We start from the raw sequence: 27,411 nt of genomic DNA, 5'->3' as shown, positions 1-27,411 counted from the left end.
GATATTTCTTAATTTGTATAAAATGCCTAATTTAGCATGTATGTTATATCACAATTTTTGTAAGATCCACATAATTATCCAAACATTTATATTCATTTATAAATATTCCATAAGAGATGGAATGTATTGAAATATACTTTTTTTCTATACGTTTATAAAACTAAATTCGGAATACTGACAATTGCCCTAAATTTTTAACTACTCAAGTAAAACATGCATGGACCCAAAATATAATAATAATCAAAACCGTTTTAACGTTGGAGACTTCAAATAATATGACTAGGTCGATGATAAAACATGTTGTTTTTGTTTTCGAATATTTTCTTATTTAGGACATAGATGTATGACTGTAACTGTTTGAACAAGCATACAAAACAAAAAATCGAAACAAGTAGTCTTCTTATTTTAAATAAATAATACAACTTAAAACGTGTTTTCAATACGTTTTCCCGTTTAAGAAAGTGAATATAAAATTATTTAGAAAAGTAATGATAAACGTTTTAAATTTCAAATATAAAAATAATATAGCAACATTATTCATGACCGTATGTAGACATTTTTAGGTGTTCTAAGACCAATTGTAGGAATATGGATAATAATAAAATACAATACAATACAAAAAAAAATATATGTATGCATAATAATTTATAGTTTTTTTATTATTATATAAATAATAGTATATTATAAATGTACTTACAATTTTCTCATTTCTGTAAATTCTAGCTGAAGGTATACAACACATTTGTGTTTATATCGAGTATGTTTAACATAATAAAACTACAATTTTTTTTATAATATACTAACGAATTTAATAGTAAGAAAAATCTGAGTACATCTACCATTAAGGAGCTGTCATCTTCAGCGCTCACGACAGACGATGGTGGAAAGAAGGATATTACATTGTCAGATAAAATGTCCCATGGTATTCAATTCAATAAACGTATAATGAGTTGATTTCAAATTATATTATACATTATAACATGACTATGTTTTTGGGAAGGGTCTATCATTCATATGTAAAGTTTGCTAAATATTGCTCAGTGCTTGGTGCGGAAGATAATCATATGAAGCGCATAGCGTTAAAAATGTTTAAACTTTTAAAAACCTAATTTCGTTTTATTACATATATAACAAAGCCAAACTTGCCAAAACACACCGCGCTAGACCTTTGGAGTTCTTAACAACATAACCACGAGATATAAATATATATTTAAAATCCAAACGTAACAATTCATATTTACGTCTTTTTCGTTTTATATCATACGACTAGGTAATCGAAACCCCCCTCCCCCAAAAAAAATGTACTAAATAATTTCTTGGTCAAAAAACACTAATATATAATTTTTAAAATTGATTTGTACATCAACCGGTTATTACACAGTGAATTATAAATGAGTGAAGAAATTCCAATTTAATATTTAGTTTAAATGAATCTTATGCTGGCCAGACCAAAGTTCAGTAAAGACTAGAGATAATAATTCAATGATGTATGAATGTTGTAAGTTTACTAATGAAATTTATCATAAAGATCGAATAACAAACAATATCTAAAAGTATAAAACAAAAATTATTTTAAAAGTTTTCATATTTGTTAAGAAAACGTGTGTGTTATCCAATATCCTTAATGAATCACCTCTTTTACAGTATACAAAGTAATTTTTTCATCATGGGCCACTCAATATCTCTTAGGATTTAATAAGAATATTTATTTTTTTTTTATCATATTTTTTTCAAACAATGTGATCTAAATTTTTCACAACTTTTTTTTGTTTTTCCCCTTCCCAAACTTGTTTTTTTGATAGCAATATTTTAAACTTAAATGGTAACGTATATATTATTAATATGTTTTAATTTAAGAATGTTCTACTTAAAATTTTGAGTGGTCGATAACTAGTTTTAGATAATTACTTTTAAAGTTACTGAAGTTTCAAGTTTGGGCAGGAGGAAAGGTGCAGTGTAGCATTGTTTTTATGTGCGCGCACTTCACAATCACACTACCCCTTCCATCCTAACTTTTAAACACTCATAACTTAAAAAATAGTTGTTAAAAACTGGTTATCAACCAGACAAATCTTTTGGTAAATTATTCTCAATTTAAAAATGTAATAAAAAATATGGGTTACCATTAAGTAACAAAATGCCATCAAAAAAATGTTGTTGTTGCGCTTGTTCAATTTTGTAACAGACTAAAACCGTGTTCAAAATAAATTTCATGAAGAATGTCATAAAATTAATATATGAATGTTTATCACAATTCTTCTAACCATAATCAAAATATGAATGCGTTGAAACTTTCATTATTTAGTCATAACGGGTATTATTAAAAACCATTTAAAATAATGTTTTTCCGCTTGTTTAGTTTTTAAATAATTCAAAAGAATTCATGGGAACTTTGAAAATTAACATTTTAATATTATTTACAATTAGTCTAAAGAAAACAATATAAAAGCGTTTTATATTTTTATAACTTGTTCTTACTAAATATCTTTACAGACAATTTCTGCAAAACACTATAAGTACTCCTCAGTAATGTTGTAAAAAAACACGCTACTTATCGATAGTAATGCTTTATATTGGTCACCCATGTTATAATTAGTAACTTATATATCGTCGCCTAAGAACCATTTAGGCCTATCTCAATTTTTTTTAACTACTCAGGAGGAACAAAATACATATCACTGATATCATTAGGTTTTATAGAGGCCCTGATGACATTTGATTGCATCACAGCGACCTCTATAACTTTGAAAATAGTTGTTAAAACTGTTTATCAACCAGTCAAAACTTTTGGTACATTATTTTCAATTTAAAAAGTTAATGAAATAATATATGGGTTACTATTTAAGTTTTAAAAAGTTGCTATCAAAAAAACTAAGTTGAAAGGGGGGAAAAACGAAAAAATGTCGTGAAAAAGTTAGATCATATTATACAATAACACTATAAAAAAAAAATGTAATTATTAATTAAACTCAGTGCGATAATAAGTTGCTCGTAATAAAAGAATCATCCTGTATAACTTAGCTCTTTAATTTTTATAATGGTATTTCTAGTAAAACCATTTTTTTCTGTTACTAGCCGATACACTTAGAATGAATTTTAAATATATTTTTAATGTCTCGGCTTTTTTAGGCTACACCTCAGGAAGCTGGCTCTATTCCAGTCAAGAAAAAACTTCATAATAGATAATTATCTTCGGTTAGTTTTTTTTCTCCTTCAAATACTCTTATATAGAAAATGCCGTTTAGAACTAATTAGATGTGGTAGTGGCTTGCCATGTATTTTTATAAGAAATATGTATGTTCTGTAAATAACTTTTTAAATAATGACTTAATCAAACGAATTAACTTGATCGAACGTTATTTATAATACATTATGTTAAAAGATGATTCTAAAAATTAAACCCAATTCGGGCCTCCAAAATGGTAGTTGCGGCACTGTACATTAAAATTATCTTATAAGGCGGTTGTGTAAGCAAGTAGTACATTTTTTGGGTCAAACGGCAACACCACTACTGTTTTTAAGATTCGTAGGTCGAGTAAACACCAGAACACCTGTAAAATACCAAGCTACTGTTCAATAATATTATGTTTAAATATTGCTTCGTTCATTTTGAAATATATTTTAGAAACATATTTTTTAATAAATTATTCTTTGAGAAGAATGAAAATCCAACATTCCTAACTTTGGTAATAATGCCGATGTAACCATATGGATAATACCTAATACGAATACTAAAACGTCCAAAATAATATTGTTATTATAGAAGTGATTTGAAAAAAAAAAAAAATTCTATAAAACGTTAAGTTTACAAAAAGGCTGAAAATAACATGTTGCTATAAGTCGGTTGTGTAAATAGATAATTGTTACATTTTTTAGGCTTACCAAACGGCAAAACCACTAATGCTTTGTTTTTTATTCTGTAGGCTATATCATAGCTACGTTTCATTTATTTTAAAATTCAATATGAATTTTCAACCTATATTGAACAAACAAAATACATATGCGTTTATTAAGTTTTACACTGAAATCGCTAAAATAGCAGCCATTAAAACGAATAAGAATCATTAAAGTTTAAAATTCCTGTATGCCACTATTCAATTGACTTATGCTTTAAAAAAAAATCATAATGAATATTAAATTTTTTATTATTTCTTCATACTTTTGTCTATATTTTTGTATTGCAAGATGTACTGATGAGGTAAATATGAATTTATTCTATCCAGCTATATAACTCAAAAAAAAAATGTGTACTATTTATTTAATAAACCTAATTGGAGACAAAATGATTTCTATATAATATAAGTATTCATATTGTGTATTAAACAAAAAAAAAATGATATCTTATTACCAATAACTTGAAAAAAATATTTATTAAAAAATGTTATCTAAATACCTAACACATTGTCAAATTATAATAATTAAATACTCTATTGCTTAATATTTAGGATAGTAGTAATAATTTGAGACACATAATTTCTGTGAAAATAGTATTCACTTTGTATATTCAAAAAAGTTACAGTCTACTTAAAGATTATTAATAATGGGCACTAAACGGTTTATTGGCAACATTCACCAGATCATTTATTTTGGATAAATTGAACCATTTGTTTAACTGTGCTCATTGTGAAATTATTTTCATTTATTTGGATGAATATTTGGTTACCCATTTAAAAAAAAAATATTGCTATATGGATTTGTACCTTACCATAATGAATATTAAATTTTTTATTATTTTTTCATCTATGTGTCTATATTTTTGTGTAGCAAGTTTTACTGATGAGATAATTTTATTTTGGATAAATATTTAGTTACCCATTTTAAAAAATGGTAAAAAATTATATAGATTTGTACCTTTCAATGTATATCAATTTATCTATTATTTAAAATATGTGTGTGAGTAAGTAAGTAATAAATTTATACAACAATCAAATAATTAAGGTTTTTGATGCACTGAATATAATTATTATTATTACATAATAATTGTCCAGCTCTAAAAACTTAAAATATTTGCCTCAAGATATTTTATACACATATAAATGTATATACAAATTAAATAAAAAAGCAACCGCTAGATCGCGTTACTTTCGAGGCGCTATTTTGTGTCGGTTTCGAGCTGAGAGGCCAGGGTTAAGCATGTTTCATTCTAAAGCCAAAAATAATGATTTTAGGTTTTGGAGGAAATTTATGCTGGTGCCCAAAGATATATGGCTAATGAATTGGAACGCATTTCTGAATGTCGTGAAAGTGGAACGTTTGACAGGAATACCATAAGAAGCTCGTTTTGGAACAGATCATCTAGCGAAGAACTAGATGACATGGACGTTGATCAAATGCTAGATGTAACAGAACCATTACCGACGGGTACGATGAATAATAATATTTTGTTAAAAGATAATGTAAAATATATAATATGTGAAATGTGAATAACTAATAATCACTTTGATGTTTTACATAAATTACTTTCGGTAGGTAGTGTGCTTTTTCAATAACATTTTTGAGAAGTACTTATAATACTATGCAGAAATCGTCTGTAAAGATAGCTAGGAAAAACTAGTTATACAAATATAAACCGCTTTTATATTATTTTTTTTATACTAATTGTAATTAGTATTTAAATATTCATTTTACGACATTCCCATACTTTTTTTTTTAGATGCGGTTTTAGATTATTTAAAATTTAAACACGTGGACAAACCAAATTATTTGTTAATAGATGGCTTTTAATAATACCCGTTATGACCAAAAATTTTAAATAAAAATGCAATAATAACAAATACAACCTGTAAATTCGTTACGTAATAATATAGTTTGCTAAATTTTAATATCAACACATTATAATGATTTCTAGTTACTCGTATGTCAAAAGATGAATTTAAAGAATTAATAAGAAAACCAAAATTTACTGATGAGGTACATATTATTTTTTTTCAATCTAAATGCATCTAATTAAAAAAAAAAATATTTTATTAACCTAATCGACACAAAATTATTTCTATAAGAGTAGTATTAACAATGTGTCATAAAAGAAAAAATATCTGAATATAACTTTTGGCTAAATATATAATACATTTAAAAAAGATTATAATAATTAAAAACTCTATAAACCTAATGATCCATATACAGAATAGTGATATTTTTTTAAGACACGTTATTTCTCTATTAATAGTAATCACATTGTGTAATCAAAAAAAAAAAAATGTAACGATTTTAGCAATTGGACGAAATTTATGATGCGGTACTAAAAGATGCTGAATCCTCAGATCCAGTAAAATTTTGCTTAATCGAAAAACGCGTGGGAATGAATCATCAACTACTTGGATATAAATTGATATTTAACCAATTTCCAGGTACAATGAATAATAGTAGTTTAGTAAAATATACATATACAAACATACCTATCTCAAAGAAATTTTTTCTTATAAACCAATGGTTTTGAGACCGTGTTATTAATTTCAATATTTGACACCAAGAGGTCGCTGTGATACAATCAAAAGTCATCAGGGCCTGTATAAAATTGTAAGTTATCTGTGATATGTTTTTTGTTCCTCCTGAAAATTTGGAAAATCTAAGATTGGCTATGATAGTTATTAGGCACCGATATATAAATAACTAGTAATCACATTGGTGTTCAATATAAATTATTTTAATCGATATGTAGTGTGTTTTTTATAACATTACTAAGGAGTACTTATAGTGTTTTGCAGAAATTGTCTGTAAAGATATTTAGGAAGAACAAGTTATAAAAATATAAAATGAATTTATCTTGTTTTCTTTAGACTAATTGTATATAATATCAAAATGTTAAATTTCGACATTCCTATGAATTTTTTGAAACACGATTTTACACTATTACAAAAATTAAAAAGCGGACCAACAAAATTTTTTTTTTTTAGATGTTTTTTAATATTACCCGTTATGAAACGCAATAATAATAAATGCAACCGGTTAATTTCTGACATAACAATATAGTTTGTTAAATTTTAACATGAATATTTTTATAATGATTTCTAGATATTCGTTTGTCAAAAGAGGAATTCGCAATATCAATGAAAATAAAAGAAATTAAATTACCTGTTAAGGTAATTTTGCATTTTTGTTGTTTCTAAAAATATATTTATTTATTATTAATTCCGTGTTGTACGTAGATAACATAACTTACATTATAAGATACACAAAATAAAATTGAAAAAAAAAATGAATACTAAATGTAGGAATTTTTAATATTTGCAACCCTCCTATAAGCTAATACCTTGTGGTTGAGAGTTTGACAGTGAATGCACAACAACACAAAATATAAAAATTTTCAAATTATAATACATATAAAAAAAATATACAATTACAATCTAAAAAAAAATTATATTGATTGATAAGGTAATTTTAAATTACAAATGTTTAATTACAAAGTGATTTTAATTCAACAATTAATATTCTGGAATTATCTCCCGGGGTATTTATTCTATAGGCGGAATATATAAATATAATAATAATATCTGAATTTACCTTATTAATTATAACTTGAACATACCTGTTAAAAAATGTTATATAAATACATGATACATTAAAACAAATTATAATAATCAAATACTGTATAAACCTAGTGAATACTAAGATATATACTGTTTTACACTGAGAATCAACAATAATCTGACACACTATATCTGTTAAAATAGTATTCACATTGTCTATTAAAAAAATAAACATGTAATGACTTTAGATATAATCCCAATAGAAAACCCTGTTAAATACTTAGGCATGCATCTTGACAAGCGACTAACCTGGGCTACTCACACTAAAACTAAAACACTATCTCTTAAATTAAAACTCCATAGCTTAACACATCTTCTCCGTTCAAAAAATTCTCTTAACAATAAAATCCTCCTATACAAACAACTTATTCGTCCTGCAATGACCTACGGCATCAAAATTTGGGGATCGACAAAAATCTTAAATCCAAATTTATTTCAATCCTTTCAATCAATTAACGTCCGTCTCCTAACTAACTCGCCGTGGTATGTAAGCAATCGTACACATCATGACCTCAGTATTCCTACTATTCCTGTTCTTGCATCCACTCATTATAAAAAATTCCACTCTACCACTATATATCACTCGAATCCACTAATATCCAATATTTCTTCTCTTACTCTTCCAAACAATCCTCCTCGTCGCTTAAAACGAAATTGGCCACGCGACCTTCTCAATAACTACAAAAGAAAAAAAAATTAAGAAATTCAAAACAATTATAATTATGTAATTAAATCTAGTTGAAGTAGTGTTACTGGACACCCCCTTCTAACACGTTGTCCTGTCATTGTATTATATTTTTTTCAAATTTACTTATTGTAACTAATATAACAGATTGTAAATATACTTTTAATGATAAAAAAAAAAAAAATGATTTTAGATATTGGACGAGATTTATTCTACGTTACGAGAAGATGCTGGAAAGAATTCAGTTAAATTTTACATAATTGAAAGAATCATTGGAATGAATAAAATGGAAATTGAAGTGGATATCGGGCTTAAAATTGAAAATATTCCAAGTACCTTAAATAATAATAATCATTAGATATTGTACGATGTACATGTGAAATGTGACTAGTAATCACTTTATCTTTTTACAACAAAGCGCTTTTTTTCAATACTTCTGAATAATGCTTGTAATATTTTGCAGAAGTCGCCTGTATTGATAGTTAGGAAGAAAAGTTACACACATACGTGTAACGCTTTTGTCGTGAGAAAACGTCTCACACCCGTTATTTCCTTCATAAAACTCGCCTTGTGCAGATTAATTTTACAAAGGCTATTATCAAAACTAAGAAACTAAATTTACACATAATATTGACAACTACATTGTCTGTGCTCTACTAGGCCCTTTTTTTAAATATTTCACCAGTTAATGAACAATTAATTAATTAAGAAAGGAATTTTTTTTCTTTTATAAAAATGATATAGCGTTGGTTGCATTAGGTATATCGAAAAAATAAGGATGCTGGAACACAGATAATTTTGTCATATGAATGTAATTCACATGTATGAATTTCTTTCCTTAACTATATATTTTGAAGCCTGAGAAAAATTAATCCGCGTAAAACTGTTTTGGTGGGGAAAAAATTGTAATTTATTATTCTAAAGAAATTACTGTGATAGTCTGACAAAAAAGTGGCAAACAACAAAGTATCCTAAAAAATGGGTGGTGTTGCGTCGTCTTAGTTTTCTATTATCATTGAAATATTCATTTTATGACATTCACCATTACATTTTTTTTTTGAACATGAATTTTAACTATTTCGAAATTTAACAAGCGGAACTACAAAATTATTGTTTATTAATGGTATTTAATAATACCTGTTATGGCCAAATTATACACAAATTATTGTACACAAAAACGCATCAATAGTAAATGCAAACTGTTTATTCGTTACTGCATTATTTAGTTTGGTAACTTTTAATATCAACACTTAATAATAATTTCTAGAAATTCGTATGTCAAAAGAGGAATTGAAAGAATTAATGCAAGCAAAAATAAATTATTTAACTGATGAGGTAATTTTACATTTTTTTTAATCTAATTTATTTGCAATTAGTTACATGGTGTACGTATATAACATAACTTACAGTATAATATAAACTTTGTAATATGGGCAACCCACCTATAAGTTAATATCTTGTGGTGGAGAGTTTGACTTATGTATTGAATTTTGTATTTTTTAAATATATTATAATACATTAAAAAAAATTATAATTATTAAATAATCTATAAACCTAGTAAATAATATACTAGAGATAATTTGAGACACATTATTTCTAAAATAGTAGTATTTGTAATGTGTATTAAAAATAAAAATAAAAATATAATTATTTTAGCAACTAGAAAAACTTTATGAAGCAGTACAAAACGACGATAAAGGATGTGTTACCAAGCGTTCAGTAGAACACTACTTATGTAAGAAAACCATTGGATCGAAACATGTACTATATGAACAGGAAATCAAATATGTAATTAATAGATTGCCGTCGGGTACGTTGAATAATAATGATAATTTAGTAAAATATATTGTAAAATATATATGTGAATAAGATTTTTAGGAATAACAAGTTTTACATATATAAGCCGATTTTGTCTTTTTTATTTAGACGAGATGTAGTTAATATTGAAAGATTCCTCTTACGACATTTTCATACATTTTTTTCAAACACGATTGTAGATTATCTAGATATTAAACAAGTGGACAATCAAAATAATTGTTAGTAGATGGCTTCTAATAATATCAGTTTTGACCAATTATTGTACATAAAAACACAATAATAATGATTACATACAACCTGTTAATTTGTTACATAATAATAATATAGTTTGTTAAATTTTAACATGGATATTTTTACAACGTTTAATAGATATTCGTATATCAAAAGAGGAATTTAAAGAATCAATGAAAATACAGTTATTCAAATTAACTGATGAGGTAAAAATGATTTTTTTTTTTATCTGAATATATTATTCATTAAAAAAATATGTATATAACTATTAAATACTCTATAAATCTAGTGAATAATTACTGGTATTATTTTGAGACACTTTTATTTATGTTATAATAGTTACCACATTGTGTATTAAAAGAAAAATGTAATGATTTTAGCAATTGGACTACATTTTTGATGGTACCATAAGTTATGTTAACCGACTATATACAACTTACAGTAGTTTTGGTGGTGAAAAAGTGGACGGAATATTCATAGATCGTTACTTAAGAGACAACTTATCCAAATATGTACTAACCTTTGAAGACATGACCTATATATTACAACAAATACCGTCAAGTACGACACATAATAATTTAGTAAAAAATATTGTAAAATAGTATATATGTAAAATGTGAATAGCTAATAATCACTTTGACGTTTTGCGTAAATTATTTTCGGTAGGTGTTTTTTTTTTACAATATTTTTGAGAAGTACTTAGATGGCTTTTGATAATACCCGTTATTGGCAAATATTGTACTTAATAGTGTGATAATAATAATTGCAACCAATCAACTGGTTGCAGTATATTATAGTTTAGTTAATTTTTATGTAAATACTTTTATAATGATTTCTAGCTGTTTCGAAAAACGATTTGAAAGATTTATTGAGCTGGTGGCCGTTTTCAAAAAGGTCCCGTTTCTAGGCAAGTATTTTTTTGTTTCTTTATAACTTATTGTTTTAGTTAATAGTTTTTTTTTTTTTGTATGTGATAAATAAAAATAAAAATTGTCAAATATTTTAGACTTGTGAAAGTTAATATTATTAGTTTTCCAAAATATAGTAAGTACAAAAATAAAATGCAAGTACAGTGGGATTGGGCATAATGATGACATAACCACAGGTCTTTAGGTTAGGTAATTGTTTTAAGCGAAAATGATAAAACCACTCTATTTCTAACTTCAAAATAAAAGTTTGGTTTCAGCCTTTATGGGGAAAGAGCTATTGATATTTTTTTGGTTTGTCAATGTTTATCGATAGTAGCTACGTCATTATCGAAAGAATAAGCCAAAAACATTTAGAGCCAACGTTAAAAAAAAATCAATGCGTGCGGAGCATAAAAAAAAAAATTATTGTAAAAATGTTGTACCTTCTCGCCTAAAACATTTTGTGGTACACCTGGTGTATATTGAAATGAAACTATATTAGACGCATTAAATAAACAAATAAAATTTCAAAGGGCGTTATGAAACTTTTACTGTTTATCTATTGTTTTAGATTTATTAAAACAATTCAAATTCGGTGTATCGCAAAAACTAGTTTTGGGCTGAATTGAGTTTTGAAATTCTGAGAGACAAAGACCTGTCATAGGTTTAAAGTTGTAGTACATAAGCAGAGAAATATTTAACACGTATATTGTTTAAATAATTAGATGTTTTCGCATAAAACTAAAAAATATTTAGGTAACCTAAATACGAATACGAATTTATCGGTTTGAAAAAAAAACAAAAAGCATTAGATATTATGTTAGTAGTACATATTTTAAAAAAGCGATCCCCAATAAATGATTTGAATCACTATACGAATTTTCGGGTCTAAAATTGTAAAGATACAGCAAAAATTGTATGGAATATTTTTTAAGATCCATAGCTGAACTCTATAATGTTACTATATCAAAAGGTATATATTGACGAATCAAACGAGTATCGAAAACCAATCAGCTCAGAAACAGTAAACAAGTTCTTGTTTAATTTAACTTTTCTAAACGTTTTGAATCAAACATGACTTTTTTATTTCCATTTTCTACCTAATCAAACCTATACGTTTTTGTTACTTTAAGTTATAAAAATAATTATTTATGAAAAACAGTGACTTCCTCGACCGAAGGATACTACATTTTATATATTTTATAATATTGTCTTACATTAAACTTTTTTTTTTTTATATTTTAGGGCTATAAAATTACTTCAACTTTATTTCTTCATTCACTATTTTCAAAACGTCCAGCTATTTCATGTATTTAATTTAAGACTTTTTAAAAAAAAAATCGAAGCAGTATACTGTTAGCTTGTTTTTTAATTTGTGTGTGTTTATTTTTAAAATTCTAATGGGTGTGAGGGTTATTTTTGTTTTATTAGATTACTGTACTATTTGTGTTATTTGTAAATGTTATATTTAAACATTAATATTTATTAAAGTTGTAATCCAATATTGTATTATTTTTTTTTTTTTTAAAGTGACTGTTGTAATGTAAACAATGTTATTATAGGTATCATAAACTTTGAACATTTTAAGAATACGAGCTATTTTTTTGTGACAATTTTTGTTTTGATGTTTGTGTTTGAATGTATTGTATAACGTTATTTTATAATAACTGTAAATGTATTGTGTGTAGGCGTGTGGTGGAGTGAGATAAGGCGTTGTATGTATCAACACATAGTCGCTGGTTCGAATCTCGGCCACTGGCGGTTTGTTCTTACCCGCTATAAGCTCAGAAATGCCAAACTAAACCATCAAAACTCTGATCGGTGGAAATAACGGAAGTCAAACGTAAGAGAGAGACATACAGTGAATGTATTGCGACTTCCTAAACCAAAAATGTTTTATAATTATACCTTATTACAAGGAGTTTTTGTAAAATTATTTATCGTGTAAATTATACTCCAGTATAGTACAATAGTTTTTTTTATCAAAACTGTTTTTCACAGCAACTGTTGTAATGTAAACAAATGGTAGGTTCTATAGGTCTCATGAACAAAGAATAATATTTCATGCGTATTTAAATTTTACAACAACAATTTGTATAGTTTTTTAACTTAATTTTTTATCGAAAACAAGTTGTTTTTCTTAACATATTTTTATTTGCAGTTGCTTTTGTATTTAAATGTTTGACCTATATTATTTCCTTTAAAAAATTTTACAATATTTTCCCAAAATTTGTATGATTTAAAATTGTACGGTTATTTTTCAACATAAAAATATATTGTTAGCAAAGTTAGCGTGTCGTTGCTAAGTAAATAAATCGCAACACCTGTAATAACCGTATACTTATAATTTGAAATGACTAAACCGGAGAACATAATTTACATAACTCACTCTAAAAAAGTAAAAAAAAGGAACAACTTATAACTCTACAATTCCTATTAAACACATTATAACACATAAGGACAAAAACCTATATCTACTAAAATCTATTAAACTCAAATTGAGTTTAAGTATTTAAATTTATATTACAGCTGTTATTATGAAACATAAAAATGTTGTTTCGCTCCTAAATTTGTGAATATTTATGCGAAACTTCATTAACTGTCTTCTTGATCGTCAAATACTTGATATGAACAGTCACATGGAATATCATTTAAACTGTGATATTTTAGCTTTGTTGTTTTGTACATGTAATTACAACATAAAACATAAAATTTATTAATTTATCTAATGCAGCGCATTAGGGTAGGGGCATATAGGGTTAGGGGTGCCGGGTGGTTACACATTTCAAGCGATATCAATTTCAAAATAGCGCTTGTCTAACGGACACAGCTAATCCTCCTGTGCCGCCTAACAGCTGAAGTGTTCTCTACGCCACATAATGCCCTTAATTAATTTTTATTATTTCAATATTTCTAAAAAAAAATGTATTAGTTCGGTTTGTAATTTATAATATATATTAATTATAAATTTTAAAATGCATCTATAATAATTATTCTAACATCAGGGCTTTACAATACGAGATCATAAATAGTTCAAACATATAAATACACAAATGACAATACAAAATACGTTTAATATTATGTATTCCAGTTTATTTGTATTGTATGTTAAATCACCTTTTACATTTATACTACAAAATCAAAAACAAATTTTATTGCATTAAATAGAATGCACTGTGTAACCCTATTGTGGCGATGTAAATAAACCACAATATCTTAAAATCAACTTGTTTTCGAAAAAAGCAATAAGAGCTCTAACTTGATGTCGTTAGAAAAAAATAAAACTGTACTATTTGTTGAAAAATACGGTATTCAATGATGTAAGCAAATATATTGTTGACTATTGTGTAAACATAAGATTTAAACAAAATTTATAACGGCAGTTTAATTAATCAATTATTGACGATTACACATATAAAGGCACTAATAATAATAATAATTAAACATATATTACAAGTTGCAATAAATTACTTTTATATTTTTAACGAATTTTGAAGGTAAACTTTTATCTGCATCGAATGAGGCAGTGTAAACAAATGAAAATAAGAGCTATTTTTTGTAACAAATTTTGTTTTTAAGCTGTATTTGAATGCATTGTAGAACGTTATTGTTATATTAACTGTGAATGTATTGTGTGCAGGCGCGTGGTAAAGTGAGAGAAGGCGGCAGTGTGTCAACACACGGTCACCGGTTCGAATTTTGGGCACTGGTGGTATGTTCTTAGGCGGCCAATTGTCTAGGGGAAAAATTGCCCCCTGCACCTCTTTCTGTGGCCAACTTGTTTGGTATCGTTTGTTCTTGCCAGCTATAAGCCCAAAAATGCCAAACTAAAACGTCAAAGCCCCGATCGGTAGAAATAACGGACGTTACAAACGTAAGAGAGAGACATACAGTAAATGTACTGTGATTTTATAAATCAAAATTTTTTTCATAATTATAGCTTATTACAAGGACTCTTTGTAAAATCATTGATCGTGTTTTTTTATTAAAACCAATATTGCATATTGTTTTTTTTTTTATCAAAAGCAAGCTGTTTTTCACAACGACTATTGTAATGTAAGCAAATGGTAAAATTTTATAGGTATTACAAATTTGGAATATTATATGAATCTTCGTATTTTACAAAAACCATTGTTTTGGTTTTATAACACATTTTTTTTACCAAAAACTAGTTGTTTTTCTTGATATATTTTGTTTTGCAGTTGTTTTCGTATTTATATGTTTGAACTATTTTATTAGCGGTTGAGTAAACAAGTAGTACATTTTTTGGGGCAAACGGCAAAACCACTACTGTTTTTAAGATTCGTAGGTCGAGTAAACACCAGAACACCTGTAAAATACCAAGCTACTGTTCAATAATATTATGTTTAAATATTGCTTCGTTCATTTTGAAATATATTTTAGAAACATATTTTTTAATAAATTATTCTTTGAGAAGAATGAAAATCCAACATTCCTAACTTTGGTAATAATCCCGATGTAACCATATGGATAATACCTAATACGAATACTAAAACGTCCAAAATAATATTGTTATTATAGAAGTGATTTGAAAAAAAATAAAATTCTATAAAACGTTAAGTTTACAAAAAGGCTGAAAATAACATGTTGCTATAAGTCGGTTGTGTAAATAAATAATTGTTACATTTTTTAGGCTTACCAAACGGCAAAACCACTACTGCTTTGTTTTTTGATCTGTAGGCCATACCATAGCTACGATTATTTATTTTAAAAGTCAATAGGAATTTTCAACCTATATTGAACAAACAAAATACATATGCGTTTGTTAAGTTTTACACTGAAATCGCTACAACAGCAGACATTAAAACGAATAAGAATCATTTAAAATTCCTGTATGCTACTGTTCAATTGACTTTTGCATTAAAAAAATATCATAATGAATACTACATTTTTTATTATTTTTTCATCCATGTGCCTTTATTTTTGTGTGGCAAGTTTTACTGATGAGGTAATTTTATTTTGAATAAATATTTAGTTACCCATTTTGAAAAATGGTAAAAAATTATATAGATTTGTACCTTTCAATGTATATCAATTAGTCTATTATATAAAATATGTCAGTGAATAAGTAAGCAATACGTTTTTATACAACAATCAAATAATTGAGGTTTTTGATGCACTGAATATTATAATAATTATCCATATCTAAAAACTTAAAAGAATTGCCTCAAGAAATTTGATACACATATAAATATGTCTACATATTATATAAAAAAAGCAACCGTTAGATAGCGCCACTTTCGCGTTACTTTCGTAGAGCTACTTTGTGTCGTTTTCAAAGTGGGAAGCTAAGGCTACGTATGTTCCATTGCAATGATTTCTAGATATTCCTATATTAAAAAACAAATTTAAAGAATTAATAAAAAAAGCCAAAATTTACTGATCTGGTAAATAAGAATTTTGTTTCTTTCTAAATATATCTCATAAAAGTTTTTTTATTAACCCACTTCATGGTAAATTTTTATTTCAATAACAGTTGTATTCAAATTGTGTATTAAAAAAAATATAAATCTGAATTAATTTTATTAGCAACTTAAAAAAATATTTTTTAAAAAATGTTGTCTGAATACATAAAACATTAAAAAAAAATTATAGTATCTAAATACGCTATAAACCTAGTGAATAATAACATACACTGGTGATATTCATTTAAGACACGTTATTTCTCTAATAATAGTATTTACATTGTGTATTACAAAAAAAATGTAATGATTTTAGCAATTGGAAGACATTTATGATGCGGTACTAGAATATACTCAAGCCACAGCCCCAGTTAAAGCAAGATTTTGCTTAATTGAAAAACGCGAAGAATCGAATCACATAAATATCAAATTGATATTTAACGACTTTCCGGGTACGATACATAATAATAGTTTAGTACAATCTATACGCCTAAGACCATCATGGCCACTCTCAAAAATTGAAATTTTCTTTTATAATCAAATGTTTTTGTATTTGTTATACCGTAATATGAAAGAAAAACACAATTTGATTATTATGTAAATAATAATATTCGCTGATGTTTATTATGAAACCCAATTTACACGAATGACAAGTTATGCCGGTGTAGCACTTGCGTATGGTGGACAATCCCCACCATATATATATTTATATAAACTGCTGATACGTAACAGTATTATCAAGACGCGTGAGACTGAGTTATTAGTTTCAGTGTTTGACTCCGTCTGTATGCAATCAAATGTCATCAGGGCCTCTATAAAACCTAATGATATCAGTGATATGTATTTTGTTCACATTGATGTTTGACATAAATTATTATTATCGATAAGTAGTATGTTTTTTTACAACATTGACGAGGAGTACATAAAGTGTTATGCAAAAATACGATTTTTAATTATTTAAAAACTAATAAATTGGAAAAAATAATCTTTTATGGCCAAATAATGTACAAAAAAAAACGCAATAATAATAAATGCAACCTGTTAATTCGTTAAATACTAATATAGTTTGTTAAATTTAACATGAATATTTTTATATTGATTTATAGATATTCGTTTGTCAATAGAGGAATTTAAAAAAGAAATGAATTATATTAAAGAATTATTAAATATATCAAATTTAACTGATAAGGTAACTTTACATTTTTTTTTATATAATAATATATTTATTTGCAGTTAATTCCATGGTGTACGTAGATAACATAACTTACTTTAAAATATAAAAAAAAGAAAACAAAAACGTTAAAGGTAAAAATTGCTTTCCTAATATCTTATGGTAGAGAGTTTAACATTTAACTTATGCTATTTACAGTTATTTTAACAATTTGGTATAAGTGTCTTACCTGACCTCAAACAATTATTCCGTAATTCATAACTGATGGGACGAGTGATTGTAATATATATATAAAAAAATTTGTATATTGTGTTAGTTAATGCATTAATATGACGTTTCCATTTAAATTTACTATCCATTATTATAGGTAATTAAGTTTAATTACAAATTCTAGGCGATACAATTTGTAGAGGGTAATATCTTTAAAAATAATTTATAAAATACAATGCTTTTTTGACATCAAAGAATATTCCTAGAACTTTGTTTTTATGTTACTATCGCCAAGGTTTATATGGATAAAATTATTGGTTGAAAAATGAAAATAATGCGTCATCGGTTGATCTGTCTGTTATAATGCCAATTTTTTTTTTATCAAATATTATTATTTAAAATTGCATTATTCTCTCATTTAATCATTTTTGATAAATTGCTAATGGCATACTTAAATAATTATTAACCCTAACTATTTGTGTCCTACTTGATAGATATGAATTTAATACGTTAATATATTTTTCCTCTAAGACCACCGTAATGTTATTTCTTTAAAAGTAATTTATGATTTAAAAATCAAATGCTTTTTTGACATCTATTCCTAGAACATTAAAAATTACAAACAACTATTTTTTTTATATAAAATTTAAGTTATGCTCTTATGACCCATATCATCATTAAACCAATTGATTTTTTTTTTTGCACTTCATTTATGACTTGAAACGAGTGGTTTGCTGAAAACTACCTACTTTAATGACCCCAACGCAAATGTGACTAAACAAAAATTTTCCAAATTTATGCAATACTTACTTAGAAGTTACTTACTGGAAATATACACAACTTGTGTTGTGGGTCTTAACACTTATGTTTAAAACCGTATATTAATAGGGGGAAAAAACCTAATTGGTTTAAAATGATTTGAGTCATAAGAATAAAGCTAGAATTTTATATGAGTTGTTTTTGGATAATTTTTTTTTTTTAATTCGATGATTTCACATGGACTGGCCTATTATCAGTTGTTTTCATACTTTTTACTATGCCCATACAATCTTTTTTTCGTTTAAAGTGATTTTAATTCAACAATTAATATGCTGAAATTATCTCATGGGGTATTTATTCTATAGGCGGAATATCTAAATATAATGATAATATTTGAATTTACCTTATTAAAAAGAACTAGAACTAAATATTTGTTGACAACATTTTATCTTAATACATGATACATAAATATAAAAAAATAATAATCGAATCCTGTAAAAACCTAGTGAATACTGACCTATATACTGTTATATACTGAAAAGTGGTAATAGTTTGAGACACGTAATGTCTGTAATAATAGTATTCACATCGTCTTTTCAAAATAATAATGTAATGATTTTAGATATTGGACGAAATTTATTCTACGTTACGAGAAGATGCTGCCAACAATTCAATAAAATTTTACATATTTGAAAAACGTACTAAAAAAGTATTTAATGTCTTTAAACGGGATATCGGGTTTAAAATTGAAAAAATTCCGGGTATGTTAAATAATAACAATTATTAGATATTGTAAAACGTATATGTAAATTGTGACAAGTAATCACTTTTCCTTTTTACAAAAATTATTATCGATTGGTAGAGCGTTTTTTTCCAACAATTTTGAAGAGTGCTTATAACATTAAAATATATGCAGAATAATGCTTATAATATTATGCAGAAGTCGCCTGTAATGATAGTTAGCAAGAACAAGTTATACACATACATGTTACACTTTTTTCTTAATTTTCTAAAAAAATATATTACAAAACAATTTCATTACGGTTACACGGACTGAGATAAACTTTGAAATATTAATTTTATGACATTCACCATGAAATTTTATTTGAACACGATTTTAGAATATTTAAAACTAAACAAGTGGACCAATAAAATATAATTTTTTAATTGGCTTTTAATAATACCCGTTATAACAAAATATTGTACACAAAAACGCATTATAAATAAATGCAACTTATTAATTCATTACTGCATAATTTAGTTTGGTTAATTTTAATATCAACACTTTATATAATTTCAGTTGGTAGTCATATGACAAGAGAGAAATTAAAAAAATTAATAAAAGCAAAAATATCAGATTTAACTGATGAGGTAATTTTCATTTAAATTTTTTATCTTATAGTATATTTATTTGCAATTAATTCCGTGGTGTACGTAGATAATATAACGTACAGTATAATATAAAAAAATAAAAAGTTATACTATAAAAGTAAGAATTTTGAATGTGTGCAACCCTTCTATAAATTAATATCTTGTGGTGGAGAGTTGGCCTTATGTTTTGAATTGTGTAATTTTTTAATATGTAAATATATGATACATAAAAATAAATTATAATAATTAAATAATCTATAAACCTAGTAAATAATATACTAAAGATAATTCGAGACACATTATTTCTAAAATAGTAGTATTTGTAGTGTGTATTAAAAACAAAAATATAATTATTTTAGCAACTTGAAGAAATGTATGAAGCAGTAAAAAAAGAGGATAAAGTATATGTTACCAAGCTCTCGGTAGAACACTACTTACGTAAGAAAAGCATTGGATCGAAGCATATACTATCTGAACAGGAAATCGAATATTTAACTAAAAGTTTGCCGTCGGGTACGTTGATTAGTAATAATTTAGTAAAATATATATTATGTGAACATCTAATAATATTATGCATAGATCGTTAGGAAGAACAAGTAATATAATTAATATAAACCGCTTTTATCTCGTTTTCTTTGACTAATTGTAATTCATATTGAAATGTTAATTTTCGATATGATAAGCACGATTTTAAATTTTTTTAAAAACTAAACAAGCGGAAATACATCATTGTTGTTTTTAGATGGCTTTTAATAGTACCCATTATGACCAAATATTGAACACAAAAGCGCAAAAAAATAATCTGTTAATTCTTTACAGCATAATTTAGTTTGGTAAATTTTAACATGAATATTTTTATAATGATTTATAGGTATCAGTTTATTAAAATCGCGATTTAAAAAAGAAATAAAAAAAGATGAGGTAATTTTGAATTATTCTATCCAACTAAATAACTCATTAAAAAAGAAATACCGTTTATTTAATATACCTAATTCGAAACAAAATTATTTCTATATAATAGTTGTATTCACATTGTGTATAAAAAAAAATAATAATGTCTGAATTTACCTTAATTGCAATGATAGTATAGACCTAATTTTATGCTGTGGCCAAATGCTTTTTAGGAGTTTATTATTATTTCGCATTATTCGGTTTGTTGGCAACATTCAAATGATCAGTTGAATTAGTTATTTTGGATAAATTTAACCATTCATTTAATTGTGCTAGTTGTGAAACAATTTTTATTTTTTTGGATAAATATTTGGTTACCCATTTTAAGAATTTTATGGATTTGTACCGTTAATGTATATACATTTATCCGTTATATAAAATATGGCTGTGAATAAGTAATGAATACTTTTTTATACAACAATAAAATAATTTAGGTTTTTGATGCACTGAATAAAATTATTATCATAAAATAATTGTCCAGATTAAAAACCTAAAAGACTTGCCTTAAGACATTTTATACACTTATAAATATATACATATATACATATTATATAAAAAAGCAACCGCTAGATCGCGCCACTTTTGCGTTCCTATCGTGGCGCTATTTTGTATCGTATTCGAGCTGAGAGGCCAAGGATAAGCATGTTCCATTCTAAAACAAAATATAATGGTTTTAGGTATTGGACGAAATTTATGCTGGTGCCCAAAGATATTTGGCTAATGAATTGGTACGCCTTACTGAATGTCGTGAAAGTGGAATGTTGGACACGAATACCATAAGACGCTCTTTTCGGAACAAATTACCTAGCCAAGAACCAAGTTACATGGACATTGATCAAATGACAGATGTAACAGAATTATTGCCGGCGGGTACGATGAATAATAATATTTTATTAAAAGATATTGTAAAATATATATGTGAAATGTGAATAACTAATAATCCCTTTGATATTTTACATAAATTACTATCAGTAGGTAGTGCGCTTTTTTAATAACATTTTTAAGGAGTACTTATAATATTAAGCAGAAATCGTCTGTAAAGATAGATAAGAAGAACTAGTTATACAAATATAAACCGCTTTTATCTTGTTTTCTTTAGACTACTTGTAATTAATATTTAAATATTCATTTTACGACATTTCCATAATTTTTTTTTTTTTAGATGCAGTTTTATATTATTTAAAATTTGAATATGTGGACAACCAATTATTGTTATTATATGGCTTTTTAAGATACCCGTTTTAACAAAATATTGTACACAAAAACCCAATATTAATAAATACAACCTGTTAATTCGTTACAGCATAATTTAGTTTGGTTAATTTTAATATCAACACTTTATAATGATTTCTAGATATTCGTTTGTCAAAAGAGGAATTTAAAGAATTAATAAAAAAACTAAAATTTACTGATGCGGTAAATATGAATTTTATTCTATCTAAATATATCTAATTTTTTTTTTTTTTTAAGTGCCTAAGGGCATTTTTATTTAAACGGTTAAAAATCTTAATAAATATAAATCAAAAGAGTATTAATACATACATATGAGTAAAATATATATATACATATACAAAATATGTGTGGGGTTCTACTTCCAGTAAAGTAGTCCCATTCTTAATCTAATAATTAGACTAAGTCGAATGGCTTCAGTCGTTTGAGTCGTCTGATGTCTTGCAAGTTGTCGAGGAGTTGTATGGCAGCTGTATTTGAGTGAAGCTCCAGTCTTTTTGCGTGTTTGCGGGCAAACCGGGTAATTTCATCCTGCACGGATGTTATTTTTAGATCGCGGTGGATGATGTCGTTCTTATCATACCGATATGCTGCAACAATGGTACGAAGAGCGATGTACTGGCAACGTTGGATGAGTTCGATATTAGACTTACTGGCACAACCCCACAGTTGAATACCATAGATCCAAATCAGTTTAACGATCGATACATACAGGAGACGTTTGCTGGTTTGGTCTAGCTCGGAGTGTCGCCCAACTAGCCAATACAGTTTGCGCATTTTTTCTTTGATTTGCAACTTTTTCTGGCGTACATGATGTTTCCAGTTAAGTCTCGAGTCAAGGTGCATTCCCAGATATTTTGCTGAATAATTTTGTGGGATTATCTGTTGATTTAGCGTGACTGGGATACATGCGGTTTTACGTAGCGTGTAGTTGACGTGCACCGACTTGTCACTATTGATTTTTATTTCCCAATGCTTTGTCTAGTCGTAAACGTTGTTGATTGTCACTTGTAGGATCTCAGTCACAGCTTGTTGGTCCTTATTGGTTGATAGTATTGCCGTGTCGTCGGCAAACATAGCTATCGTTGTGTCGTCATTAGTTGGAATATCAGCTGTATAGAGTAAGTACAAAATAGGTCCGAGAACACTACCTTGAGGTACTCCAGCTGAAATACTCTTCCAGTTAGTGGTCGCTTCTTCGTATCTAACACGAAACTGTCTTTCAGTCAGATATGATTTGAGAAGTGCACACCATGTATGTGGGAGCTGCTCTTGCAGTTTTAGTAATAAACCTTTGTGCCAAACTTTATCAAAAGCTTGGGCTACATCAAGGAATACACCACAGCAGTAATTTTTCTCTTCCAACGCCTTACTGATCACGTTCGTTACGCGATGAACTTGGTCGATGGTCGAGTGTTTATGGCGGAATCCAAACTGGTGATTTGGTATGAGTGGTTTTGCTTCAATAAGTGGGCTAAGACGCTTAAGAAGAAATTTTGACATGCATGGTAGAAGCGATATCGGCCGATAAGAGGTGGCTTGTTCGGGCGGTTTCCCAGGTTTGAGCAACATAATTACCTTCGCTCTTTTCCATTGCTCGGGAACAAATTTCGTTCGCATGATGGCGTTGAAGATGTGAGTAGGTGGATGATTGTCTTCTTAGGTAGCTCTTTAAGGATGCGTGGGCTGATCTCATCGTATCCAGGTGCCTTTTTCGTGTTGATGTTGATATCGATTTCATGGGCTACTTCAAGTGGTATAAAGTGCCGTATGATTTCTCTTGTAGAAATGAGTGGCTAACATTGGATGCTGTCAAGTTCAGAAATTATGTCATTTGGCTGAAATACACATTCGAGATGATGTCCGTATACTTCAGCTTTATCTTGTTCACTGCGCGCCCAAGTGCTATCTTCCTTTCGGATGGGTGGTATATGAACGCGAGGTCTTTTTAATCGTCTTGTGGCTTTCCATAACGAGTAATCGAAATCGGCTGTTGCAGATAAGCCACACAAATACGATTTAAATGTTTCATTTTTCACTTCTTTGATTTTATCTTGTAGTATTTTGCTGACTCGGTTCCATTCGGTTTTATCGGATGGGTGTCGAGTTCTGTGCCAAATTCGTCTTGCTCGCCGCTTTTGTTGAACAAGCTCTCTGATTTCTTTCGGGTAGTTGAACTCGCGGTCGTTGCCTTTTTGAGCTTCAGGTGTTGCCGTTTTTGCCGCTTCAACAATGTCATTAGTCAGTTTATGTACTGCCATTTCAATGTCTGTTGACGACTTTAGCCGCACAGAAAGAGTGATAGCTTCTTCCAGAGTATTTCTAAACAGGTCCCAGTCTGTGTATTTGTTTGTTAGAAAATATTTTCGTTTTTCCATAATGACATTTGAGCTTAACGATAATAACACAGGGATGTGGTCGGACGTTAGCTCTGTTAGTCCTTCAGCTTCAACATAATTAGAGAAGATGCCTTTAATTACGAAGAAGTCAAGCAGGTCGGGGATTTTCTTAGAATCAGTTGGCCAGTAGGTTGGCTCTCTAGTAGAAATTATTTCAGCGTTTATAGTGTTAGCTACTTTTAGTAGAGCACGCCCTTTCGGAGTGATCAGTCTTGATCCCCAGTGAGAGTGCTTGGCATTGTAGTCACCACCAGCAATGAATCGGTCTCCTAGCGTTTGGAAAAATGCAGTAAATTTAATTTCATCTGCACCTCCTTGCGGTGGGCAATAAATAGCCGTAACCGTGAGGTTATTATTCCCATCTTTAACACGAACACTTGTAGCTTTTATGTACAGTTCTGAGTATTTTTCAAGCTCGAATGCTTAATGGTATCTCTTATGACTACAGCTGTACCTTCACGTGCTCTACCACTCGGTTGTAATGTTGTATAGATTTTATAGTTTTTGATTTTTAGAACAGTCCATGATGTGAAGTGTATTTCAGATACAAGAGCAATGTCAGTATTTTCAGTGTTTAAGAAATTTTCAAGTTCTTGTTTACGTTGTACTAACACGTTGGCGTTCCACGCTATGATCCGCAGTGTACGGTTCATTCCTTTTTCTTTTGCGCGTTGTTCTTAGCTTTGGACTGGTTATTATTTTCTAACCTATCCAATCTAGAAGTAACATTGTTTAGCGTTTTTATAATGTTAGCCAGAGCCGATAATACCTCTTTTAAGGAGGCATCATTATTTTCCTGCTGTTGCTGTAAAGGCTTTTGTGTCGTCATCTGTTGGGTACTAGAACAACTAGCCGTTTGAGCATAGGTATTATTCGTGGTTACTTTTTTAACTGACTTTTGCTGAATACGCTATACCGCAGTTGTCTTCTTTGGATGCACCCGTTCTTCAGACTTTTTGTAGGCAGAACACCTCTTCCAGTTGGCAGTGTGAGCTTCCCCACAGTTTGCACATTTGGCTTTTGATTTTTTTGGTTTTGAACAGTTTTCTGTTTTATGACCTTCGCCACATATGACACAAACCGGTTTTTTGTGACAAAAGTTGTGGGTATGTAAAAAGGATTGACAATTTTTACACTGTGGCACTTCTTTTTTTTTTTCTTGGAGGTTCGACTTTAATTTTGTGGTAGCATAGACTGTCTACTCCATAGATATCTTTGTTATTTGCTTGCGGATCTAGGTCCACAAAAAACAAAGGTAGTTTTATATACTTCCATTCGCTGTTTTTTTCATTTGGATTAAGTTTCTTTTTAATTTGGATATTCGAAACCTTGACTGCAGAATGACCTAGGTCGCCAAGGTCTCTTTTGATCTCGCAGATATCAGTATCTGGATGTAAACCGCGTAATACAACACGAAATTTTTTTTCCGTTTTTAGCTGATATCTGTGATACTCAATTTTGTTTTCGTCTAAATTTTTTAATGTGCGTCTGAATTGGTGTTCATCGCCTGTTAGGATTTTTATGTCACCGTTAGCATTTGTTTTTAGCTGTTGCTCGTGACCAGCAGCTTCTTCGCGTGTTAAACAACTAATTAAATGTTGTATATTTTGAACACCACAAGCCGTAATCGGTGGTGGTTTGTATATTTTGGCCACAGTTTTAACAGAAGTGTTTTCTCCCAATTTTACGCGTTTTTTCTGCGGGCTATAGCAATTGTGCGATATTCGCTTGTAGATCTAATACCATTTTTTTTAAATTTACGTTTTCATTTTGTATTCCATTTAAAATTGCTTGGTCAATAACATTTTGATTTGGCGCCGTGTAAACATTGTCTGGCTAAATAGTAGAATTCATTGCAAAACGACGTACAAGCCGCCGTTTGCGCGTGACCTAGTTAATTTATGTTAAAACACTTAACACTCTTCCGTTGTTGGCGAATACATTTTTCATGATATAATATTTATTAAACACAACGCACGAATTCGGCACTCGAAAGCGGAACATACGTGTTACTCGTTCGATAAACAAAACGCGACTAAAAATATATCTAATTAAAAAAAATAAGTTCTTTTATTAACCTAATTCGACACAAAATTATTTCTATAACAGTAGTATTAACAATGTGTAATAAAAGAAATAATTTCTGAATTCTTTTTATTAGCTATAACTTTTGTCTAAATCTATAATACATTTAAAAAAGATTATAATAATTTAAAACTCTATAAACTTAATGAACTGTATACTGGTTAGTGATATTTATTTGAGACACGTTATTTCTCTAATTATAGTAATCACATTGTGAATTAAAAAAAAAATGTAACGATTTTAGCAATTGGACGAAATTTATGATGCGGTACTAAAGGAATCCTCAGATCAAGTGAAATTTTGCTTAATTGAAAAACTCGTGGCAGAGAATCATCAACTACGTGGATATCGATTGATATTTAACCAATTTCCAGGTACAATGAATAATAATGGTTTAGTAAAATATACATATACAAACATACCTATCTCAAAGAATTTCTTTTTATAAACCAATGGTTTTGAGACCTTGTTATTAATTTCAATATTTGACACCAAGAGGTTGCTGTGATACAATCAAATGTCTTCAGGGCCTGTACAAAATTGTAATTTATCTGTGATATGTTTTTTGTTCCTCCTGAAAATTTGGAAAATCTAAGATTGGCCATGATAGTTTTTAGGCACCGATATATAAATAACTAATAATC

General features: G+C 28.1%; 2 protein-coding genes across 2 annotated transcripts in view; both read left to right on the top strand.

Moving 5' to 3' along the window:
• Positions 1–4,079: 4,079 nt before the first annotated feature.
• LOC126835973 (uncharacterized) lies at positions 4,080–12,574 on the top strand. Its single transcript, XM_050568882.1, has 12 exons — positions 4,080–4,198; positions 5,169–5,361; positions 5,849–5,910; positions 6,212–6,347; positions 7,012–7,079; positions 8,405–8,543; positions 9,479–9,546; positions 9,868–10,021; positions 10,399–10,466; positions 10,641–10,821; positions 11,100–11,167; positions 12,414–12,574. Exons 1-11 carry the CDS (start codon positions 4,127–4,129, stop codon positions 11,165–11,167), a joined length of 1,209 nt encoding a protein of 402 aa, XP_050424839.1. The 5' UTR covers positions 4,080–4,126; the 3' UTR covers positions 12,414–12,574.
• Positions 12,575–16,026: 3,452 nt separating this feature from the next.
• LOC126835972 (uncharacterized) overlaps positions 16,027–27,411 on the top strand; it is a 125,644-nt gene continuing 114,259 nt past the window's right edge. The window contains exons 1-2 of the mRNA XM_050568879.1: positions 16,027–16,137; positions 16,908–17,043. Of these exons, the coding sequence (XP_050424836.1) occupies positions 16,066–16,137; positions 16,908–17,043 (208 nt within the window). The 5' untranslated portion in view covers positions 16,027–16,065. The remainder of the gene's footprint in view (positions 16,138–16,907; positions 17,044–27,411) is intronic.

Source organism: Adelges cooleyi, unplaced genomic scaffold (genome assembly GCF_023614345.1).
Source record: "Adelges cooleyi isolate 19-005CV unplaced genomic scaffold, UGA_ACOO_1.1 ACOO_flye_CR_arks_rails_tigmint_CR_PRNA_23, whole genome shotgun sequence".
Taxonomy (NCBI): Eukaryota; Metazoa; Arthropoda; class Insecta; order Hemiptera; family Adelgidae; genus Adelges; species Adelges cooleyi.
The sequence above is the reverse complement of the archived record's forward strand: the minus strand, read 5'-3'. Positions and strand labels throughout refer to the sequence as shown.